This window comes from Staurois parvus, unplaced genomic scaffold (genome assembly GCF_062004578.1).
Source record: "Staurois parvus isolate SC_StPar_1 unplaced genomic scaffold, SC_StPar_1.0 ptg000818l, whole genome shotgun sequence".
Classification (NCBI taxonomy): domain Eukaryota; kingdom Metazoa; phylum Chordata; class Amphibia; order Anura; family Ranidae; genus Staurois; species Staurois parvus.
Window position 1 is genome coordinate 5,758,741 of NW_028318614.1, and position 22,087 is coordinate 5,780,827.

The 22,087-nt window shown below is 45.4% G+C and overlaps 1 protein-coding gene across 2 annotated transcripts in view; it reads right to left on the minus strand.

Moving 5' to 3' along the window:
- The window catches only part of PTDSS2 (phosphatidylserine synthase 2), a 109,602-nt gene extending 95,998 nt beyond the window's left edge, over nt 1–13,604 (minus strand). The window contains exon 1 of one of the 2 annotated variants that reach the window (XM_089654972.1): nt 13,310–13,604. In XM_089654972.1, the coding sequence (XP_089511098.1) occupies nt 13,310–13,485 (176 nt within the window). In that variant the 5' untranslated portion in view covers nt 13,486–13,604. Of the gene's footprint in view, nt 1–6,201; nt 6,334–13,309 lie in introns of those variants that run through there. The other variant, XM_089654973.1, reaches the window with a different exon arrangement.
- Between the last annotated feature and the right edge of the window lie 8,483 nt (nt 13,605–22,087).

Here is a 22,087-nt window from a genome sequence, read left to right on the forward strand (position 1 = left end):
TATCACGTTAACTTGGATCCATTTCAAATAAGTCAGCACTATTTTGGCTTGATTGATCAAAGTTTTAAAATATTCCAGTATTAAGAAAAGGAGAGCCCAGGAGCCAGGCAAGTTGGTATTAGCCTCAGCTGCACCTCAAGAATCTGCCTTCAGCACCTGGCAATTGGTGCAACAATGCACAGCGTGATTTATCAGCGTTTTACACACACTGACTTCTATTATTCCAGTGCTTCTCAAATAGTGGGGCGCGCCCCCCGGGGGGGCGCGAGGCTTTGACCTCGTTTGACCTCGGGGAACATACCGTATTTTCCGGCCGTCCCTCCCCCCTTTCCGACAGAAGGGACACTAAGTACAGGGGTGGGCAGAGGGCTGCTGTCTCTTACCTGGGTCCCACGATGATCCACCCAGGAAGTGCTGCTCCTTCCGTCACTCCGGCCACTCCCTCACTCCTGCCGCTTGGCTCCGCCTCCTCACCGGTGATTGGCCGCCAGAACTGTAGCTCAGGAAAGGTACACAGGCGGCCAATCATGGGCGAGGAGGCGGAGCCGAGCGGACCCGCGAAAATCGAGTGAGGGAAAAGCTGGTAAGTGTGCAGTGCAGAGGTGCTGCTGCAACCACATATGCTGGCTGCGGCAGCACCATACTGCAACAGGGGTCAGCAAGTGTCATTTACAGTCACGCGGGGGGCGCGAAATGTTTTCTTCTTCCTAGGGGGGGCATGACAGAAAATAATTGAGAAGCACTGTATTATTTCAAGCATTTTCATTAATTCGTATCAAAGTCCTGCATGCTGCTGCTTTGATGTGCTTAAGTCAATGTGAACTGTGTGTAAAACACTGATAATATCACGCTGCTGTCAAACCCAAGTGTGCTGGTGTGAATCCATCCTGAGCCCTGGCTCATGCTGATGGTGTGGGAAACACAGCGATTCCTGTGCATCTCCAGCCCCGCATAGCAATCACATTGTGTTCTGCAATCTGCTGTGGGTGTCCATGGAAAGTTAAAAAGCTGCCCGCTTGTTTTTGATGCGGAACAATCTGAGCCATCCAAACTGAATGGGCTCAAATAGCACCGCATTGAATGTGGTTTGCACAGAAATGCAGTGGGATTCCTGTGCGATTCGCATTCAATTCACAATGTGAACTTAGGCTAAGACAACATTCCAGATCAACTGCAAAAGGTGAAGTGGAAGCAGGGGGGACCAGGCACCAACTTAACACACTGCAGTGAGATTTGTATTCAATGGATTTTGAAAATTCTATCTAGGTTAAAAAAAAAAAAAAAAGGAAGAAGCAGGGGCCGCATGCAAGCAGGAAACATCCACTACTACATGCATGACCCCATAGCCTGAAGTCCCATGCATGCACGACCCCATTTTTAAAAGGCTCTTGCTACTAAAATCACAATGGAAGTGGTCTTTGCATTAGTGTATTTAATGCTGTTCTTTCAATACACTAAACATTTCATTTTATATTGTACCTGTTAGTTGAACTTCCCAAATGCACTTTTCCTCAGCTCTGCTGTATTTTTTTCCAAGAGGTGTCATAGACACATTTAAAACAGCTTTACTAAGCTGTGACTCCTCTTCAAACGTCCTGCGAGTGCCTCTCTATTTAAAGGATAGGTTCACCTTTTAAACATGTTAAACACCATTTACGACAGAACCCCCCTCCTCACCTTACCTCCCCCTTTTTTATTTTGATAGTTGCAGCCGCATATTAAAATCGGCGTGGCTGTGCAGGGCTCTGCCAGCACAGCCACATCATCTATTCACAGGAATCTGTGAATGAAGAAACTACAACACATACTTGACGAAAGGGTCCTTCACGGCTCCAAAACCTTGCAACTCTTCTGTTTGTGATGTGAAATATTTCCACTATGAAGTAACTACAAGCCCCATCTTCCACTGTGGCAGACAACTTGTAGATCTCAATGGACTGCGAGGGTGCTGATGAGTGCCCTTAAAGATTGACATTTCCTCCAGCTTTTAAACAGAAAGCCCATACAGAGGTATGAGAAAGAAAGCTGGGTGATGTGTCTGCAGGAGCCTGATATTGCACCCACATTCAACTGATCGCAGGTGCAATGCTCTGCAAAGTCCTGTGAAACTAAATTTGCATATTTTACCTGCAAAATATGTGCATTTAATATTTTTTTCAGATAGGTAAACTTAGCCTTTAGGACTGTTCTGATGTTTTTCTGCAGTGCGCACAAGCACTTGTCACCTTATCGTGTGATGGGATCATCCTTTTAGCTGTGTGTACTCTGTGTATATGTCTGATACAAGTCAGGGGTTAAAGTATTCTATTTTGTGCAGCCATGCCGCACCTTATTATAATACACAGATACACAAAACCTTTGCTTTGTAGCTACAAATTCAAGAGACAGTTCTTCACCTCTCCCCTTATTAAAATAAAAAGAAGGTGAAGTTGGACTTGCCTGACTAGCCTTTTTACAAGGCTAACACTATCCAGCAGTCACTACGCACAAAATAATATCCATAAACTCAACTAGCACTAGCAAGGTCAGCAATGACAGCTTATAGAATTCTTTTAGCACAGGCTTGTGCTTTCCTGTAGTGAACCGGATCAGTAACGGTGCTGAAGCGCAGGTACCATGTTTCTGCAAGTACTTCTGATACTTTTAAAAATTCCTGAGTTCCTGCAGCCTCACTGCAAGGGAGGGTTGTCACTTATCAGCGCTGGGCTTCATGCTCACTTGTTCCAGTTTTCAAGCTCGTCTTTCACCAATTAACAGTAGAGTCTCTAGTGTTCACTAAAGTTCTGCCATTTGAATCAATGACAGAGGTAAGACATAAAGTAACTCCAACTTTAAGGAAAAAAAACTCCCCTTTGGATGATCTATGTACATTGCAGGGATTTTAACAAACTTTGTTGCAGATTTCTAGCTTTTGTTATTCTGAAGAAATTGTTTGTGTCCATGTACAGAGTGACTCTGTATGGAAGTGGTTTCATAACTATCAATCAGCTGCTGCACCTGTAGGCTTCTGAGGAAAGTGCAGGGTCTGCATCCCTTTTACCCTAGGTTCCCACCCAAGTGTTTTCCGCAGCATTTTACAGAAACTCCATACAGTCCATTTAGCTTGATTTCCTATGGGACACATTCACATCTCAGCGTTTTTTGGAAAAGGGTCAGGGACTTTTTTTTTTTTAACGCAAAAAGTTGCGTTTTTGACTGTACAGACTTCAAAGGGGACGCTGCAGAAAAGCATGTAGTGTGTTTTTGCCGTGTTATTGATGAGTTTTAAATCTGCCTAGCAACAAGAAAAAAAAAAAAAAAAAACAACAAAAAAAAAGGCATAAAAAATGTAAGTGCAAAAAGCAATGGCTCAAAACGCACACTGCATAGGTGTGAACCTAGCCTTAGAGGGGATTTCCCTTTAGGAGTAATTCACCAAAAAGGATATTTTTGTTGCAGCAGATGCTAAAAATCTGACTGCTATCTCAGTGCAGACTTTTGCAAAAATCAATAAGCCAATAACACCATAAGAAAATGAAATTGCTGGGGGGGGGGGGGGGGGGGGGTTCCTGAACACCATCTGTGTACAGTAGGCCTCCAGGCTGCCATATTGCATTTCAATTTAGCCCTGGTTCACACCGGTGTGACTTGTCAGGTGACTTGACAGATTAAAGCTGCACCCTATTGCCAGCTATGAAACTGTCAAATAGGTGAGAATACAATTTGCACAGACATTGAAAAATGTTCCTGCACTAATTTCAATGATTTCATGTGCGACTTGCATTGACATCTGTGCATGAGGTCGCACAGATGTCGACAAGGCGCACATCAAGTCACACTGATCAGCGACTCTGAAATCGTGCTATAGTAGCGCAATTTCAAAGCAGCGTTCGCAGTGAACCACATGTTGATTACAGTACTACAGATTGAAAAAGAAAGGTCATTTTTAATCATATTCAATTACAATATGACTTGTGTCACAATTATACATGCTATATTTTGTTTTGTTAATCCCATGAAAGTGGAGTTATCCTTTAGGGCCAGTTCACACCACAAAAAAAGCACTACGGATGCATTCTGGATACGTTTTTGCTTACAGTTCACACTGCACTCAGTTTTTGTACAGTTTTGATGCAGTTTTCCATGTTCCAGTATAGTTCTATGCAACAAAAAAATGCAAGATGTTCTACTTATTTTTTTCTGCACCGGAAACTGACTGGAACTGACTGCACTGGTGTGAACTAGGGCCATTGGAATACCTGGAAAACAGAGCATTTTTGATGCAGACAAAAAACGCTCTGGACTGCATCTAATGTGAACTAGCCCTTAAAAGGTAAGTTCACCTTTGTAAAATAAATAAATGCACATCTTTTTGCAGGTAAAAAAATGTGCATTTATTAGGAGCCCGTTAATCAATGTACCCGACGATCAGCAGATTTAGCATATACAAGTAACAGAATAAAAAGGGGGATACAACTAGTAACCCTTGCTAACTACTTTCATAAAAATGAATTATAGTTAAGTAAGCTTGAAAGAGCAGGGCCCTCAATCCCCTCATGTTTTGCATTGTATTGGTATTGTTCTGTCACGTTCTGTCCCCTTTGTAATGTACAGCGCTGAGCAAACTATTGGCGCTTTATAAATACTGTATAATAATAATAATAATAATAATAATAAGCAACTCCTCCTACAGTCCAATCTATAAATGCACAGCATTTGGCTATAGGAACAAGCTGGGGCTTGAAAATCTAATTTTCATGATGGGCTCTTACTAACCTATATCAGTCACTGATGTAAATTATATTCCAGAGTTCACACTGCTTATGATAAACATGCAGAACAGTTTTTAAATCCTTGCAAGTAAGTGCTTGGGATCATTTTGTTGACAATTAATAAAACCCTGGGGAACCCCATATGCTCGATGATTGTACCGGATCTCTGGAGACAAATTAAAACTCCTCTGAATCAAAACTCACTCACACAATAATACAAGATCTTCTTCCGCAGGGATTCAAACCACAGACCTTAGGAACCACTGAGGTTAAGAGCCAAATAAATCTTACAGGGTCCCCTATAAAGTTATTATCACCAACAAAATCACAAACAGTCATGATACTAACATACAATACTGAATACATGTATTGTCATACAAAGATCGTGTTCTGCTTGCTGTCCCAAAGGATTACAGTTGAAAACACTGTTCCAGAATAAAAGCAGTCACATGTACCTTGTTAATGCAAACTCTCATTCAGCATTTTTAGCTAGGAATAATACATTAAAGGTTTGTGTCAGGACACTGGTCTGATTCAATGATACTCCATGCTCGATCACCATATCATGCCACACACAAAACTGTCACCCTCACCCGTTTAAACATCCTCTCTCCTGCCTCTTCCCCCTCCCTCTTACATAATTGCATGCATTTTAATACTTTTTATAGTTTTACTATATCTGGCCACCCACTTTCTCCTGGGATGTCAGTTCCACACATCCCAGGAGGCATCCTGCAAGATTTCACGCATGCGCAGCCATGCAGTTAGTATCTGCCAGGTCCCAGAGATCCACAGATTATATGTTTTTCTTCTCATTTAAAGATGGCAGCACAGGAGCAGTGGGCACAAGGAGCAACACAACACTGGACTCTATGGACTAGTACTTTTTTTCCCCCCATATAAGAACAAGTGTTAGGGATTTTAAGGGATAAGTTCACTTTATGTAACAGGTTACACCTCTATTCCATGTGTAACATCTTACAAATGCACCAGCCACCGCACCCCCCAGTCCTTGCTCTGACAGCTAGTGGGGGATCTTCTCCCCCCTCACCCCCAGCTAGCTGTCACAAACTAAAAAAAAAACTGACCATGTGGGGCTCTGCCCTCCCGACTGTCATTCAGTCACAGTGTTCTGTGAATAGGAAAACTACAAGTCCCAACAGCCCTTGCTTCTCACTGAACTACTAGGCCACTGTTGATCGCTCTAGGTTAGGGGTGTCAAACAGTGGCCCTCCAGCTGTTGTGGAAATACAAATCCCATGAGCATTGCAAGGCTGACAATTACAAGATTGACTCCCAAAGGCAGAGGCCTGATGGGACTTGTAGTTTGACTAGGTAAGATGAAGTCCCTCTTTAATGCTAAAACTGTATCAGAAATGTTATCACATATTTGGATAGGTCAGATATTACCTTTAAATCAATATAATCAAGTCTTTAAGCAGCCACTTACCCACAGAGAAATGCCCAGTTTAATCCTGCATGATAAAAGATCATTTCCCGTTCTGTAAGGCCAGCACCCCCTATACTAGCTTTCTCCAGGCCATCGGTCTTGTAACATCTCATATGGAGTTCATTTAGAAGTAGCAAAGTAACTACATTGCAGCTTAGTGCAGTGGGAGGACTCAGGTGTATCGTACTCCTCGTCTGACCTGCCCGCTAACATTGATTCGTTTGATTGACAGGACAAGAGACTCCTAGTCTGCCCTGCCCAGAAAAGTTTAGACATACCAACCCACAGTCCTGTCCACATTCCCAACTACAATTTCCACTAAATAATTGTGCATGCAGTTTGTCCTACCAGCATCGCAACGTAAGTGGGAGTCACATCATCGCCTCCCTGATACCTCCTCAAAGTGCCCAGCCATAGCTGAACTTTCTCAATTAACTGTATGATGTCAGACTCCAAAATGGTATTTTTATCCCAAACTAGAAAGTTTTATAATAAAAATGATGTTTGTACTGTACATATCTAACAGTATAGTACTAGTTAACAAGTATCCCGGAGTTCAGCTTTTAAAGCTGCATAATGTCTGGCTAGCACGGGATTCTGCAAGTTAAACCCTGACCTTCACCAGAGGTCAGCAAGAACTAGAACTTCGTATACTTGCCAGCTCATAGGGCCAATGTCACCTAGTGTTACTAAGCTGGTCATGTACAAGAATGACTGAAAGGACCTCCAACTAGATCGAAAATGTTCAAGATATTGGAATCTTCTGTTTTAAACTACTCTTATATCAGCTTAAAAAAGCTCACAGAACATAAGAAATATATTCAACATGCAGATAATAAAAACCAAGTACTGTCCCAGGAAGTTCCAGAAAACGGGTTGAACTAGGGCACCTATCTAAAAATGGTTCTTGAGTGAAGATAGATTAGTTTTTGTACTGCAGTCCCCAACCACAGAATAAAACACAAGCAGAAGCAAAAGAGCAATCAAACATTGAAGCAAAACAAGTACCTGCCTTGCAGCCCAACTCCCAGCAGCCTCCTGCAAGCTGTCAAAGACATTCCTAAGCCTGGATGTGGGACCCTACAACTTTCCCAGTGACAGCACCCTAACCTTGTGAGTGCATAAAAAGCCAGGTAGAATGGGGGGTTGTTTTGCATTCCTGAGATTTTTTTCCTTTTTTTTTTTTTTTTTAAGGGGGGACAAGTCTTTCAAGTTTAACCAACAGCAACTTGCTACAAAATAAACATAACTTTCTGCTGCAGGCAATAGTTGCACTTTACCAAAATGCCTCACTCACTGGGGTGTACCACAGCATACACCCGTGCAAGGACCACATTTACACGCCAGTCACATCGGGTGCGACTTGGCATGCAATTTGCATGCCAGGCTACTTGCAAATAGTATGCCAAGTCGCACCCTATTGTCTGTTACTAGAGCGGTCATATCGGTGCGGTTCCGACTTGGTCAGAGCCGCACCGATTTCTAAAGCAGCGCGTGCACTACTTTTGTAGCAATTTGCATAGACATCGGTGTCAGATGTCTTGCAAATTGCAACTGCAATTGGCAGGTCACCAGATTTTGAAATCGTGCAACTTCACTGCAAGTCGCACGATTTCAAATTCGGCTTTGATGTGACCGGGGGCTTACCTGTACAGGGATGCACAGGTGTTTCATGTATCCTCATGCAGGCAGTCTCATTCATGTCAATTGAAACACAGCCGCTGCTCCCAATTTGACACCCATGTGGGTGCAGGTGTGCGGACCCAATTGCACACTGTCCAGCTCTCTGATGGAAGGATTACATGCTAGTCAACTCCAGAGAACAGAAGAAAAGGTCAAATATGACTTACTGTATTCCTCATTCTGGTGTTCTCTTCTGACTCCTTGGGTTGTGGGCAGTCCCATTTATTCTGGCATTGTATGTGAAGAGGTAAGTGTGCAACTGCAGGTCAGACCCTTAGAGAAGTGGCTGCAGGGAAATAGCCACACAGATGGAAGAGCCTGCAAAAGCAAGGCGTGAGGTATTCGGCTCCTTTCATGCTGATCAGTTGGGGTTTTCTGGCAGTACAGGTGAAGCGCAATGTACCCACAGATTTTGTGCAGGTCCCGTATGCAGGACAATTGGTGCACTTTCAGAAAATGCACCACAGCCACCCAATCGGATGGAAGTTTAAGACAAAGCGCAGTAATCCGCACCCAAACCGCGAGTACACTATGGCAAAACCATAGTGGATCTATGGAAAAGGCCACCTCCTTGTGACAGTGGGTTGGGGATCTATGTCAAAAGTCTGCAGCATGGGGGCTCTAAGTATGTCTGAGCATCAAGCCCCAGCTTACTAAAAATAATACCACCACACTCCACAGCTTGGGGTTGTATAAGATTGCTCTCATCCACCAATAGCTCGTGAGCCACATGGAGTTCTAAATTACCTTTGTCTGAAGCCATCAGGAAGTTCTCTCAGTACCTTATCTCAAACCTCGCTGAATAACATTCCACAAAGTTTGGTTTTTAAATGATCCCGTTTTATTAGCCAACTTCAGTTGTTAGCGATGCAAGCTTTCCCGATTCCTTAGATCCCTTCGTCAGGATTTATAAAGCCTAATGATGGCATGTAAAGAATCCTGAAAGCTTGCATCTCTAATAACCTAGGTTAGCCGGTAACGGGGATTATGGAAGTGATTTCTAAACTTTTTCGTGGCACACCGACGGGCTTGATGCCAAGCTGCGCTGCGTGCTTCCACAGACACAGACAGCTTATCTCGGCCCTGCCATATTATCACTGAATTGGACTGACAGCAGCAATGACTCTTGCTGCCTCAGCAAAGCCTGTGAGAGTGGGGAGCGCCACTACAGACAGGCACAGTGCCAGATTAAGTGAGTGTATATGTATTGGGATGAGTGAGACGGTTACCTAAACAGTGTTCATTTTTTACCTTAAAGCAGGGAATGCGTAGGCTTTAGAATTACATTAAATCCCCTCCACCCCCCCCCCAAAAATCTTTATGCTTAGTGGTAAACATCACATATCTGGATGGGGCTCCTGTGCTGTCAAAGGTCTATATAACAGAGTCAGTGATGGATGCTAAGCAGCGGATGGATCATGCATGTCCAACCAAATCAACAAATTAAAATTTGGCTTATATTAAGCAGACAAATGTATAAACAAGCATTCCATTCTAGGTCAAGTGCGCATGTTTATGTACTCAGATACCTTCATATAAACATGCATACTCTTACAGGTCAAGTGTAAGTTGATGCTCTCATCAGATACCCCTATAGAAACATGCATATCATTACTGGCTAAGTGCACGTTTATGTCATCAGTAATCTCCATATAAACATGCAATCCTTATTAGCCAAGTGTACATGTTTTTAGTGCTCATCAGATACCACTATAAAAACATACATACTCTTATAGGCTGACTGTACATGTTTATGCTCTCATCAGATACCTCTGTATAAACAAGTATACCGCTTTGGTCAAGTGTGCATGTTTATATACTTACCGGATACCTCCATATAAACATGCATACCCTTATTAGCCAAGTGTGCATGTTTTTGTGCTCAATAGATACCCCTAAATAAACAAGCACACTCTTATGGGTCAAGCGTACATGTTTACACGCATCAGATACCTCTATATAAACATGTATACTCCTTTAGGCCAACTATACATGTCTATGCTCTCATCAGATACCTCTATATAAACATGCTAACGCTTATAGGCCGACTGTACATATTTATGCTCTTATCAGATACCTCTACATATATTTTTTTATTATATCTTTATTTAGTTTTTCAATACAAAAATAAAAATAAACATTTAACAACCCAATATACATCACATTCACAAGTTCAAAAGATATCTTTTACAACATCTTATCCCCTACCCCTCCCTACTTCCCACACTCCCCCAAAGCCCCCCATATTAAAACCCCTGTCCAGATCTTAATTAAATCCTTACTCATCTTATCTATCAATATCTATGTACCCATCCTTCTCACAACCTCTCATTCTTTCAGGTTTCCCATCAGTTTTCCACGAACCTTTCCCCTCTAAACTCCATACCAGTTCTGAATATCTTCTCGATGTTTTAAAGTCCAACCGACTACTCCATATTTTCCTCAATTCTTCCATTTTATCCACCTCCATATGACACAGTTAACCCATCCTAAAAATATTTTCCACTCTATTTAGCCAATCATTTATTCTTGGTGGCTCCAGGGCTCGCCTAAACCTGGGAATCAAGCCCTTAGGCACCCTGATTAAATGATATAATATCCTGTTTTTATACCGTTTGCCTACAGGCTCTAAATAAAATAGACATGTCCATGGGTCCATTTGTATAGTAATCCCACTGATTTCCTGGGTACAATTATTTATTTCCAAAAATCCTGTATTTTCAGGCAATCCCACCATATATGTGCCATTGTACTCTTTTTTTTTTTTTTTTTCCCCCACAGCCTCTCCAACATAAAGGTGAAACATCTATTTGTTGTTTATGTGCCACACACAGTGTGATATACCATCTTGTCAAACATTTATAATTCATTTCTACTGTGATCATGTTTGTCACCCCATGTGTTAATTTAAATATTTTATTCCTTTGTTGTTCATTTAATTCTGTTCCAAACTCCTTTTCCCATTTTCCCAAGAACCCAGGAGGATCAGTTCCCTCCACATCTATCAGGATCTTATATATCCTGGAAGTGGCTTGTTTTGTTACTGTATTAACATTCAACAGTTTTTCATGTGGGTGAATATCCTCCGAGGCCCCCAGTGTCTGAGGGAGCGATGAAACAAAACGTCCCAATTGCCCATATCGCCACTCATCTAATGTAAAAAAATAAATCATTTTCTCTCCATAACTCTTGGTATGCAACTACCCTGTATGCAAAATATCCTTCAAATGTGCACTTTTATCTTTAATCCAGAAATTGTATCCTTCGCAGGGGGGACAATATTCCGTACCCACTAAAGGAGTCAAACCAGAGTTAGATTTCCATCCTTTCTGCGTATAAATTCCATCCCACACACCTAACACTTTTTTTTTTTAAAGGACTAGTATTCTCATCTAATATATGAAATGTATGTGGTGCCCATACAACCTTCCCTAGCTGTGCTTTACTTCGTGTTCCTTCCATAGTTACCCTTCCCTTGTGAATGAAATGTCCAGTCTACTATTCATGATAACAACACCGCTAAGTAATATTTCCTAAAATGAGGCAACCCCAATCCCACAATCCTTTTTACCCTACACAGTACATCGTAACAGATTCTTGGTTTATTATTTGCCCATATAAACCTGAGTATCAACTTCTTTATTACCCCGAAGGACCCTGGCAAGTGTATTGGCAGCTTGTGACACCTAGAAAGAATCTTTGGGACGATCACCATCTTTACCAAATTTATGCGACCTATCCAGGAAGCTCCTCTTTTTGAAAGTCTCCCCAACTCTCTTTATTTCATTAAGGGGATAAAATTTGCCTGATCAGATACCTCTATATAAACATGCTTACTCCTATAGGCCGACTGTACATGTTTATGCTCTCATCAGATACCTCTATATAAACATGCTTACTCTTATAGGCCGACTGTACATGTTTATGCTCTCATCAGATACGCTATATAAACATGCTTACTTATAGGCCGACTGTACATGTTTATGCTCTCATCAGATACCACTATATAAACATGCTTACTCTTATAGGCCGACTGTACATGTCTATGCTCTCATCAGATACCTCTATATAAACATGCTTACTCTTATAGACCGACTGTACATGTCTATGCTCTCATCAGATACCTCTATATAAACATGCTTATTCTTATAGGCCGACTGTACATGTTTATGCTCTCATCAGATACACTATATAAACATGCTTACTCCTTTAGGCCAACTGTACATGTCTATGCTCTCATCAAATACCTATTTATAAACATGCATACTCTTATGGGTCAACTGTACATGTTTAAACTCTCATTACATACTGCTATATAAACAAGTATTCCTTTATTGGGCAAGTGTTTATATGCTTACCAGAAACCTGCATAGAAAACATGCATTCATTTACAGGCCAAGTGAGCATGTTTATGCCCTCATCAGCTACCTCTCAAAAAAAAAGCACACCCTTATAGGCTAAGCATATATGTTTATGTGCTCATCAGAATGCCCTATCTAAACATACATTAATAAGCCAAGTGGACATGTTCCTGCACCCACCAGATAACCCTATATAAACAGGCATACTCTTCCAGGCCAAGTGTACATGTTTATGCTCTCATCAGATGTCTAAAATAAATATGTATATCCTTATAGGCCAAGTGTATATATGTTTATGCCCTCGTTGGCTACCTCCCTACAAACAAAAAACCCTTATAAGCCAAGCATTCGTGTTCCTGCAGCCATCAGATATCCCTATATAAGCATGCATACTCTTACAGGCCAAGTGTACATGTTTATACTCTCATTAGATGCCTAATATAAAAACATACAAATCTTTATATGCCAAGTGTATACCCTCATCAGCTACCACCCTATATAATAAAAAAAAAAACACAACATTATAGGCCAAGCATACTTGTTCCTGTATCCACCAGATACCCCCATATAAACGTGCACACTCTTATAGGCCAAGTGTACATGTTTATGAGATCCATACATATAAGAAGGTACATGTTTTATGTGTTCAGGATCACTGGGGCTGGTCTTCTTATAAAGAATCAACAGTGTGCACAGATCCAACCCGGCCATTTGGTTTTTTTCTGGCGATTAATGATTGGCTGAACCACAACAGTCTCCATGTCAAGGGAAAGAAAAAGCGGTACTGGGTGATGTACAGACCCTGAACAAAGCCTGGAGCCCTAGCAACCACTCTGAGTGGAGGGAAGACAGCTGACTGGTTGCTAGGAGCCATTGTTTTCAGGACTACTGTTGCTAGGGACTATTGTTTTCAGGGCTAAGGTTGCTAGGGACTACAGCCCCAGGTGTATTTGTAGTGTGTCCCCATGCTGGGGCTTGTAGTACTACAGCAGCTCTACACTAGGCGGAGGTACGGGGTGTCCGGGGAGGGTAATGGTCAGGACGGGCGCTGTGAGGCGGCTCACCAGAAGAAAGTGTTGGTCCCATCATCATAGACCTCAGACTCGGTGCTTCTCCGGGAGCTCTCCCCTCTGTACAGAGACTTACTGGCGAACAGCCTGCCCCGGGTCTCCGCTTCCTCCCAGCACTGTCCGTCCAGGGAGGACTTCCGGGCCACCTTTCTACCCTCATGGCGTAGCATGGTTCAGCAGGTCCCCGCCGGGCTCATGTACACCGCCAGCAGCTCCGAACTCTCCCACTACTGACCGGGGGGGAGAGGGCGGAGCGCGGGGCGCACGCTTTCCCCAGACCACGTGGGCCGGGATGGGCACGTGACCCGGTGACGTCGGGCGCTCTGACAGCCGGCTGGACAAGGCGGCTCAGCCGTTGCCATGGGGAGGAGACTGGGGATCACGCCAGGCGCGGCTGAGGTTGTCACGCATGCTCTGTCCGCGGTGCTGAATCCAGTCTGTGAACAGTTCAGTTCTGTGGGAGCGGATGGTGGTAGGAGGGCGGCCACTGAGATAATACAGTCCGTCCAATGGTGTGTGTCAGGTGCACAGGGAGCCCGAGGCCCGGTATACATATACAGACCTGAGAAGTCGCTCATTTACATGGGGCCATATACTGCCCCCCAAGAAGGGCTGCTGCCCGAATTCACATCACATTCAATGGCAGATCCACTCACCCCCCAGTACTGGTACCCGGGATCAGGGTGAGCAGCTCATTCCAGGGTTCATCCATCTTATAGTGCAGTCTCAGCACCCCTGCAGCAGAGGAACCCCGATATGAATGTAAACATCAATGGGAAACCTGAGTGCGACTACATCAGAGTTCCCCCTCAAGTTCCCCCTCACATCAGAGTTCCCCCTCAAGTTCTCCCTCACACCCCTCCGCACACCAGAGTTCTCCTTCACACTCCTCTGCACACCAGAGTTCTCCCTCGGTCCAGGAGTTCCCCCCTCACACCAGGAGTTCTCCCTCACACTCCTCCGCACACCAGAGTTCTCCCTCACACTCCTCACACCAGAGTTCCCCCTCCCGTCAAAGTTCCCCCTCATGTTCCCTTTCACACCAGAGTTCCCCCCCCCCACGTTCCCCCTCATATTCCCCTTCACACCAGAGTTCCCCCTCACGCCAGAGTTCCCCCCAACGCCAGAATTCTCCCTCACAGTCCCCCTCACACCAGAGTTCTCCCTCGGGTTCCCCCTCCAGCCAGGAGTTCCCCCTTCCCGCCAGAATTCCCTCCTCACGCCAGAGTTCTCCCTCACATTCCCCCATCACACCGGAGTTCCCCCTCACACCAGAATTCCCTCCACACACCAGAGTTCCCCATCACACCAGAGTTCTCCCTCACATTTCCCTTCACGCCAGAGTTCCCCCTTCACGCCAGAGTTCCCCCCTCACACCAGAGTTCCCCCCTCACATCAGCATTCCTCCCTCACACCAGAGTTCTCCCTCACATCAGCATTCCTCCCTCACACCAGAGTTCCCCCCTCACACCAGAGTTCTTCCTCACATTCCCCCTCACATCAGAGTTCCCCCCTCACGTTCCCCCTCACACCAGAGTTCTCCCTCACATTCCTCCTCACACCAGAGTTCTCCCTCACAATCCTCCTCACACCAGAGTTCTCCCTCGGGTTCCCCCTCCCGCCAAAGTTCCCCCCTCCTGCCAGAAGTTCTCCCCTCACACCAGACTTCTCCCTTACATTCCCCTTCACGCTAGAGTTCCCCCCTCACATCAGCATTCCTCCTTCACGTTCCCCTTCACACCAGAGTTCTCCCTCACACTCCTCCTCACACCAGAGTTCTCCCTCACACTCCTCCTCACACCAGAGTTCTCCCTCGAGTTCTCCCTCGGGTTCCCCCTCCAGCCAGGAGTTCCCCCCTCCCGCCAGAAGTTCCCCCCTCACACCAGGAGTTCCCCCCTCACACCAGGAGTTCTCCCTCACACTCCTCCGCACACTAGAGTTCTCCCTCTTACTCCTCACACCAGAGTTCCCCCTTCCGCCAAAGTTCCCCCCTCACACCAGAGTTCTCCCTCACACCAGAGTTCTCCCTCGAGTTCCCCCTCCCGCCAAAGTTCCCCCCTCCCGCCAGAGGTTCCCTCCTCACACCAGAGTTCCCCCTCACACCAGAATTCCCTCCTCACACCAGAGTTCTCCCTCATGTTCCCTTTCACACCAGAGTTCCCCCCCTCACGTTTCCCCTCATATTCCCCTTCACACCAGAGTTCCCCCTCACGCCAGAGTTCCCCCCAACGCCAGAATTCTCCCTCACAGTCCCCCTCACACCAGAGTTCTCCCTCGGGTTCCCCCTCCAGCCAGGAGTTCCCCCTTCCCGCCAGAATTCCCTCCTCACGCCAGAGTTCTCCCTCACATTCCCCCATCACACCGGAGTTCCCCCTCACACCAGAATTCCCTCCACACACCAGAGTTCCCCCTTCACACCAGAGTTCCCCCTCACGCCAGAGTTCCCCCTCACGCCAGAGTTCCCCCTTCCCGCCAGAATTCCCTCCTCACGCCAGAGTTCTCCCTCACATTCCCCCATCACACCGGAGTTCCCCCTCACACCAGAATTCCCTCCACACACCAGAGTTCCCCATCACACCAGACTTCTCCCTCACATTTCCCTTCACGCCAGAGTTCCCCCCTCACACCAGAGTTCTCCCTCACATTCCCCCCTCACATCAGCATTCCTCCCTCACACCAGAGTTCTCCCTCACGTTCCCCTTCACACCAGAGTTCCCCCCTCACACCAGAGTTCTCCCTCACATTCCCCCTCACACCCTCCCCTGACATCAGCATTCCTCCCTCACACCAGAGTTCTCCCTCACGTTCCCCTTCACACCAGAGTTCCCCCCTCACACCAGAGTTCTTCCTCACATTCCCCCTCACATCAGAGTTCCCCCCTCACATTCTCCCTCACGCCAGAATTCTCCCTCACGGTCCCCCTCACACCAGAGTTCTCCCTCACACTCCTCCTCACACCAGAGTTCTCCCTCACATTCCTCCTCACACCAGAGTTCTCCCTCACACCAGAGTTCTCCCTCACAATCCTCCTCACACCAGAGTTCTCCCTCACACCAGAGTTCTCCCTCACATTCCCCCTCACACCCTCCCCTGACATCAGCATTCCTCCCTCACATTTCCCCTCACACCAGAGTTCTCCCTCACGTTCCCCTTCACACCAGAGTTCCCCCCTCACACCAGAGTTCTTCCTCACATTCCCCCTCACACCAGAGTTCCCCCCTCACACCAGAGTTCTTCCTCACATTCCCCCTCACATCAGAGTTCCCCCCTCACGCCAGAATTCTCCCTCATGGTCCCCCTCACACCAGAGTTCTCCCTCACATTCCTCCTCACACCAGAGTTCTCCCTCACACCAGAGTTCTCCCTCACAATCCTCCTCACACCAGAGTTCTCCCTCGGGTTCCCCCTCCCGCCAAAGTTCCCCCCTCCTGCCAGAAGTTCTCCCCTCACACCAGACTTCTCCCTTACATTCCCCTTCACGCTAGAGTTCCCCCCTCACACCAGAGTTCTCCCTCACATTCCCCCCTCACATCAGCATTCCTCCATCACGTTCCCCTTCACACCAGAGTTCTCTCTCACACTCCTCCTCACACCAGAGTTCTCCCTCGAGTTCTCCCTTGAGTTCTCCCTCGGGTTCCCCCTCCAGCCAGGAGTTCCCCCCTCCTGCCAGAAGTTCCCTCCTCACGCCAGAGTTCTCCCTCACGTTCCCTATCACACCAGAGTTCCCCCCTCACACCAGAATTCCCTCCTCACACCAGAGCTCTCCCTCACGTTCTCCTTCACACCAGAGTTCTCCCTCACATTCCCCCTCACACCAGAGTTCTCCCTCATGTTCTCCTTCACACCAGAGTTCCCCCCTTACGTTCCCCCCTCACACCAGAGTTCCCCCCCTCACATTCCCCCTAACGCCAGAATTCTCCCTCACAGTCCCCCTCACACCAGAGTTCCCCCCTCACACTCCTCCTCACACCAGAGTTCCCCTCTCACACCAGAATTCTCCTTCACACTCCTCCTCAAACTAGAGTTCTCCCTCGGGCCAGGAATTCCCCCCCCCCCCGCCAAATTTCCCCCTCACATTTGAGTTCCCCCTCACACTAGAATTTGCCCTCACACTAGAGTTCTCCCTCACATTCCCCCCTCACATCAGAGTTCCTCCCTCACGTTCCCCTTCACACCAGAGTTCCCCCTCACACCAGAGTTCCCCCCTCATGTTCCTCCTCACACCAGAGTTCCCCCCTCATGTTCCTCCTCACACCAGAGTTCCCCCCTCATGTTCCTCCTCACACCAGAGTTCCCCCCTCATGTTCCTCCTCACACCAGAGTTCCCCCCTCATGTTCCTCCTCACACTAGAGTTCCCCTGTGCAGAATGAAAAAAAATGATTTAAGTTACTCATTTCATTTATTTGTTTTCAACCCAAACCAGATTCAATCTTTTTTACAGTGGATTCAAAGTATTCAAATCAAATTTTTATTTTCAATACATTTTTTTAGGTTTTTAAGTAAGTTTAAATACAAAGTACAAACATGAGCGCATGCTAGTACAAATATTCAAGGTTACAACAGTAGACAACGGATGACGGCGGTCGTATACGAGTGCAAAACTAGAAACGTTAACATCATAAACAGCTAGTCACATGACCAGAAATGTCAGCTGATACACAAATGATACCACGTATGTGAGATTCTATAGGTAACGTTTGCAGAAAGTGATATTATTGAGGATACGCCAATCGTTTTCCAAACGGGAGGTGTATAAAACACCTCATGGTATGTGCGGCATCCCTGTGGAAGAGCCAGAAAAAAAAAAAAAAAGGGGGGAAATGTCTAGAAAGAAAAGAACAGCAGAGGGAAAAAGAAGGGGTGGGAGGTGGATATCTGAAACATCTAGGTTCAAAATGTAAGGGTTAATACGGCTATAGCGTGGTTAAACTAACCCCTGAAATCTCGGGGGGAGCATGTTGGGTCCATGGAGTCCAAATTTTAAGGAATCTTTCGTAGGTATCTAAAAGGATACTAGACAGTTTCTCATTGATCAAGAAGAAATCAAGATGACAGTGGACTTCTGTAGCAGACACAGATTGCTGTTTCCATGCTTTCCCTATGGTTTGTTTAGCTGCCAGTAAAACATGGGTGGCAAGTTTGAATTGATGTTTAGACAAGCCCGGGGGTTTTAGTGTAAGAGAGTATAACGGGTCCCTTGGAAAGGGGCACGAGTAGTGTTTGAAGTAGCTTGAGAACCCTGGACCAGAACCGGGAAAGCATTGGGCATGTCCACCATATGTGTAGAACATCACACAGTGTGTTACACCCTCAGAAACAGATATTAGGGGCTGATGGGTGTAAAAATACTAAGCGGCATGGGACAAGGTACCACCGTGTGACCGTTTTAAATGCCAATTCCACGGTGAGGACATTGAGCATGAGGTCAGGGTTGACCAAATCTGCGACCAACATTGCTAATAAAGTCTTTTTCCCATCTAGAGACACAAGCGTGATTTTTTAGGAGTCTGTAGGTTGGTTAATTGTAAGTACAGGTTGGAGATAAGTTTAGGAGAAAGAGGCGTCTGGTGGCAGATGTGTACGAATAGAGATAATTGTGTGGTCGGGTCTTTGTCAGTAAGGATTGAAGTTACCCAATGTTTTATCTGTAAGTATCAGAACAGTTCGGGGGTAAAGGACTTGATGTTTATCCCATAATTCTGCCCAAGTGTAAACCGAGCAACCTGTAAGGAACGAATGGATACAGTGAAAATTATGAGATCCACCACTGAAATGCAGCAGGAGATTGGAGACCAGAAGGGAACATGGGATTACCCACAAGTGGAAGGGTGGTGAGTGAGTAGAAATTATGTTGCTGGTGTATTTTGTGGAGTCCAATATTCGCAATGAATGGGCCATGAAGAGGACTGAGAGTTGGGTCTGGATTTCGGGGCAGCCGCAAAAGTAAGGGGGATCGGGTGGGAAGAGTGCTTCTAGAGTGACCCATATGGGGGCTAATTGTGCTGAGTTATTTGAGCCGCCATATACAGTGGGGCAAAAAAGTATTTAGTCAGCCACCAATTGTGCAAGTTCTCCCACTTAAAAAGATGAGAGAGGCCTGTAATTGGCATCATAGGTAGACCTCAACTATGAGAGACAAAATGAGAAAAAAAATCCAGACAGACAATCACATTGGCTGATTTGGAAAGAATTTATTTGCAAATTATGGTGGAAAATAAGTATTTGGTCAATATCAAAAGTTCATCTCAATACTTTGTTATATATCCTTTGCTGGCAATGACAGAGGTCAAACGTTTCCTGTAAGTCTTCACAAGGTTGGCACACACTGTTGCTGGTATGTTGGCCCATTCCTCCATGCAGATCTCCTCTAGAGCAGTGATGTTTTGGGGCTGTCGCTGGGCAACACGGACTTTCAACTCCCTCCAAAGGTTTTCTATGGGGTTGAGATCTGGAGACTGGCTAGGCCACTCCATGACCTTGAAATGCTTCTTACGAAGCCACTCCTTCATTGCCCGGGCGGTATGTTTGGGATCATTGTCATGTTGGAAGACCCAGCCACGTTTCATCTTCAATGCCCTTGCTGATGAAAGGAGGTTTGCACTCAAAATCTCACAATACATGGCCCCATTCATTCTGTCCTGTACATGGATCAGTCGTCCTGGTCCCTTTGCGGAGAAACAGCCCCAAAGCATGATGTTGCCACCCCCATGCTTCACAGTAGGTATGGTGTTCTTTGGATGCAACTCAGCATTCTCTCTCCTCCAAACACGACAAGTTGTGTTTCTACCAAACAGTTCTATTTTAGTTTCATCTGACATTCTCCCAATCCTCTTCTGGATCATCCAAATGCTCTCTAGCAAACTTCAGACGGGCCCGGACATGTACTGGCTTAAGCAGGGGGACACGTCTGGCACTGCAGGATCTGAGTCCCTGGCGGCGTAGTGTGTTACTGATGGTAGCCTTTGTTACGTTGGTCCCAGCTCTCTGCAGGTCATTCACTAAGTCCCCCCGTGTGGTCCTGGGATTTTTGCTCACCGTTCTTGTGATCATTTTGACCCCACGGGGTAAGATCTTGCGTGTAGCCCCAGATCAAGAGAGATTATCAGTGGTCTTGTATGTCTTCCATTTTCTAATTATTACTTCCACAGTTGATTTTTTCACACCAAGCTGCTTGCCTATTGCAGATTCAGTCTTCCCAGCCTGGTGCAGGTCTACAATTTTGTTTCTGGTGTCCTTCGACAGTTCTTTGGCCTTCACCATAGTGGAGTTTGGAGTGTGACTGTTTGAGGTTGTGGACAGGTGTCTTTTATACTGATAACAAGTTCAAACAGGTGCCATTGATACAGGACAGAGGAGCCTCTTAAAGAAGAAGGTACAGGTCTGTGAGAGCCAGAAATCTTGCTTGTTTGTAGGTGATCAAATACTTATTTTCCACCATAATTTGCAAATAAATTCTTTCCAAATCAGTCAATGTGATTGTCTAGATTTTTTTTTTCTCATTTTGTCTTTCATAGTTGAGGTCTACCTATGATGCCAATTACAGGCCTCTCTCATCTTTTTAAGTGGGAGAACTTGCACAATTGGTGGCTGACTAAATACTTTCTTGCCCCACTGTAGTACTTAGAGAAGTTAGGAACTCCCAGGCCTCCCTGTTTTTGATGCGCAAGCATAGTTTATTTGGTAACCCGTGATCTTTTGTTAGCCCATATAAAACATAGAACATGAGTTTGAAAGGATTTCAAGGCATAAGAGGGAACTGGGACAGGAAGGGTGCGGAAAAAGTATAAAAGTAAATTTGGGAAGAATATATTCATTTTCACCGCATTCATTCTACCTATCCATTAGGTTGGTGCGACCAGGTTGCAAGCAGAGTTTTCAGGGAGCAGAACATTGGGATATAATTGGCCTCAGAGTGTGTAATAGGAGTTTGTGAGATTAATCCCCAAATATTCCATATGTTTAGAGGGCCAGGCAAAATTGTAGTTTTGTTTCAACAAATTCATGTCAGCTGCAGGAAGAGAAAGGTTGAGTGCTGAAGATTTGCCTTCATTTACTATTAAACCCGATATGGCAGAAAATTTAATTAGGATGGAAAAGAGTGTGGGTAGGGAGGTGCTTGGTTGATCAGTGTCAAAATTACGTAATCTGCAAATACGCCAACTTTAAACAATTGATGGGCGAATGTGACTCCTTTCACATCTGGGTTGGTTCTGATGAGGCAAAGCAGGGGCTCCAGGGCCAAGACAAAGTATTGCGGAGAGAGGACATCCCTGACGTGTTCCTCTTTGGATAGGAAAGGGGGTGGATTGTCTGGAGAGGTAGCTGACTGTGGAAGAGGGTCCATGATAGAGAGCCTGTACCCAGGATATGAAAGTAGGCGGGAAGCCCCATTTTCCTAAGTTATAATACATATATTTCCAAGAAAGGGAGTCAAATGGTTTGTGTATGTCAAGGCTCAGAATCATGCCTGGCGATTTGTATTGTTGCAGCAAATGGAATAAGTGGATAACTTTGGGGGTGTTATCCAAAGCCTGTTGGAAGGGGACTTGGTCTTTGTGGATGAGATGATGCAAGAAGGAGATAATGCAAGTGGCTAGTAATTTTGCTAAAAATTTCAATAGACATTTAATAGTGAGATTGGACTAAACTTATGGGGGTCATGAGGGTCCTTTACAGGTTTTGGAAGCATGACTATTTTGCCTGTAGTGGATGATGGATGAAGGTCTGAATGGGAGCATAGACAGTTAAAAAAGGAAGGTAAATGAAGAGCT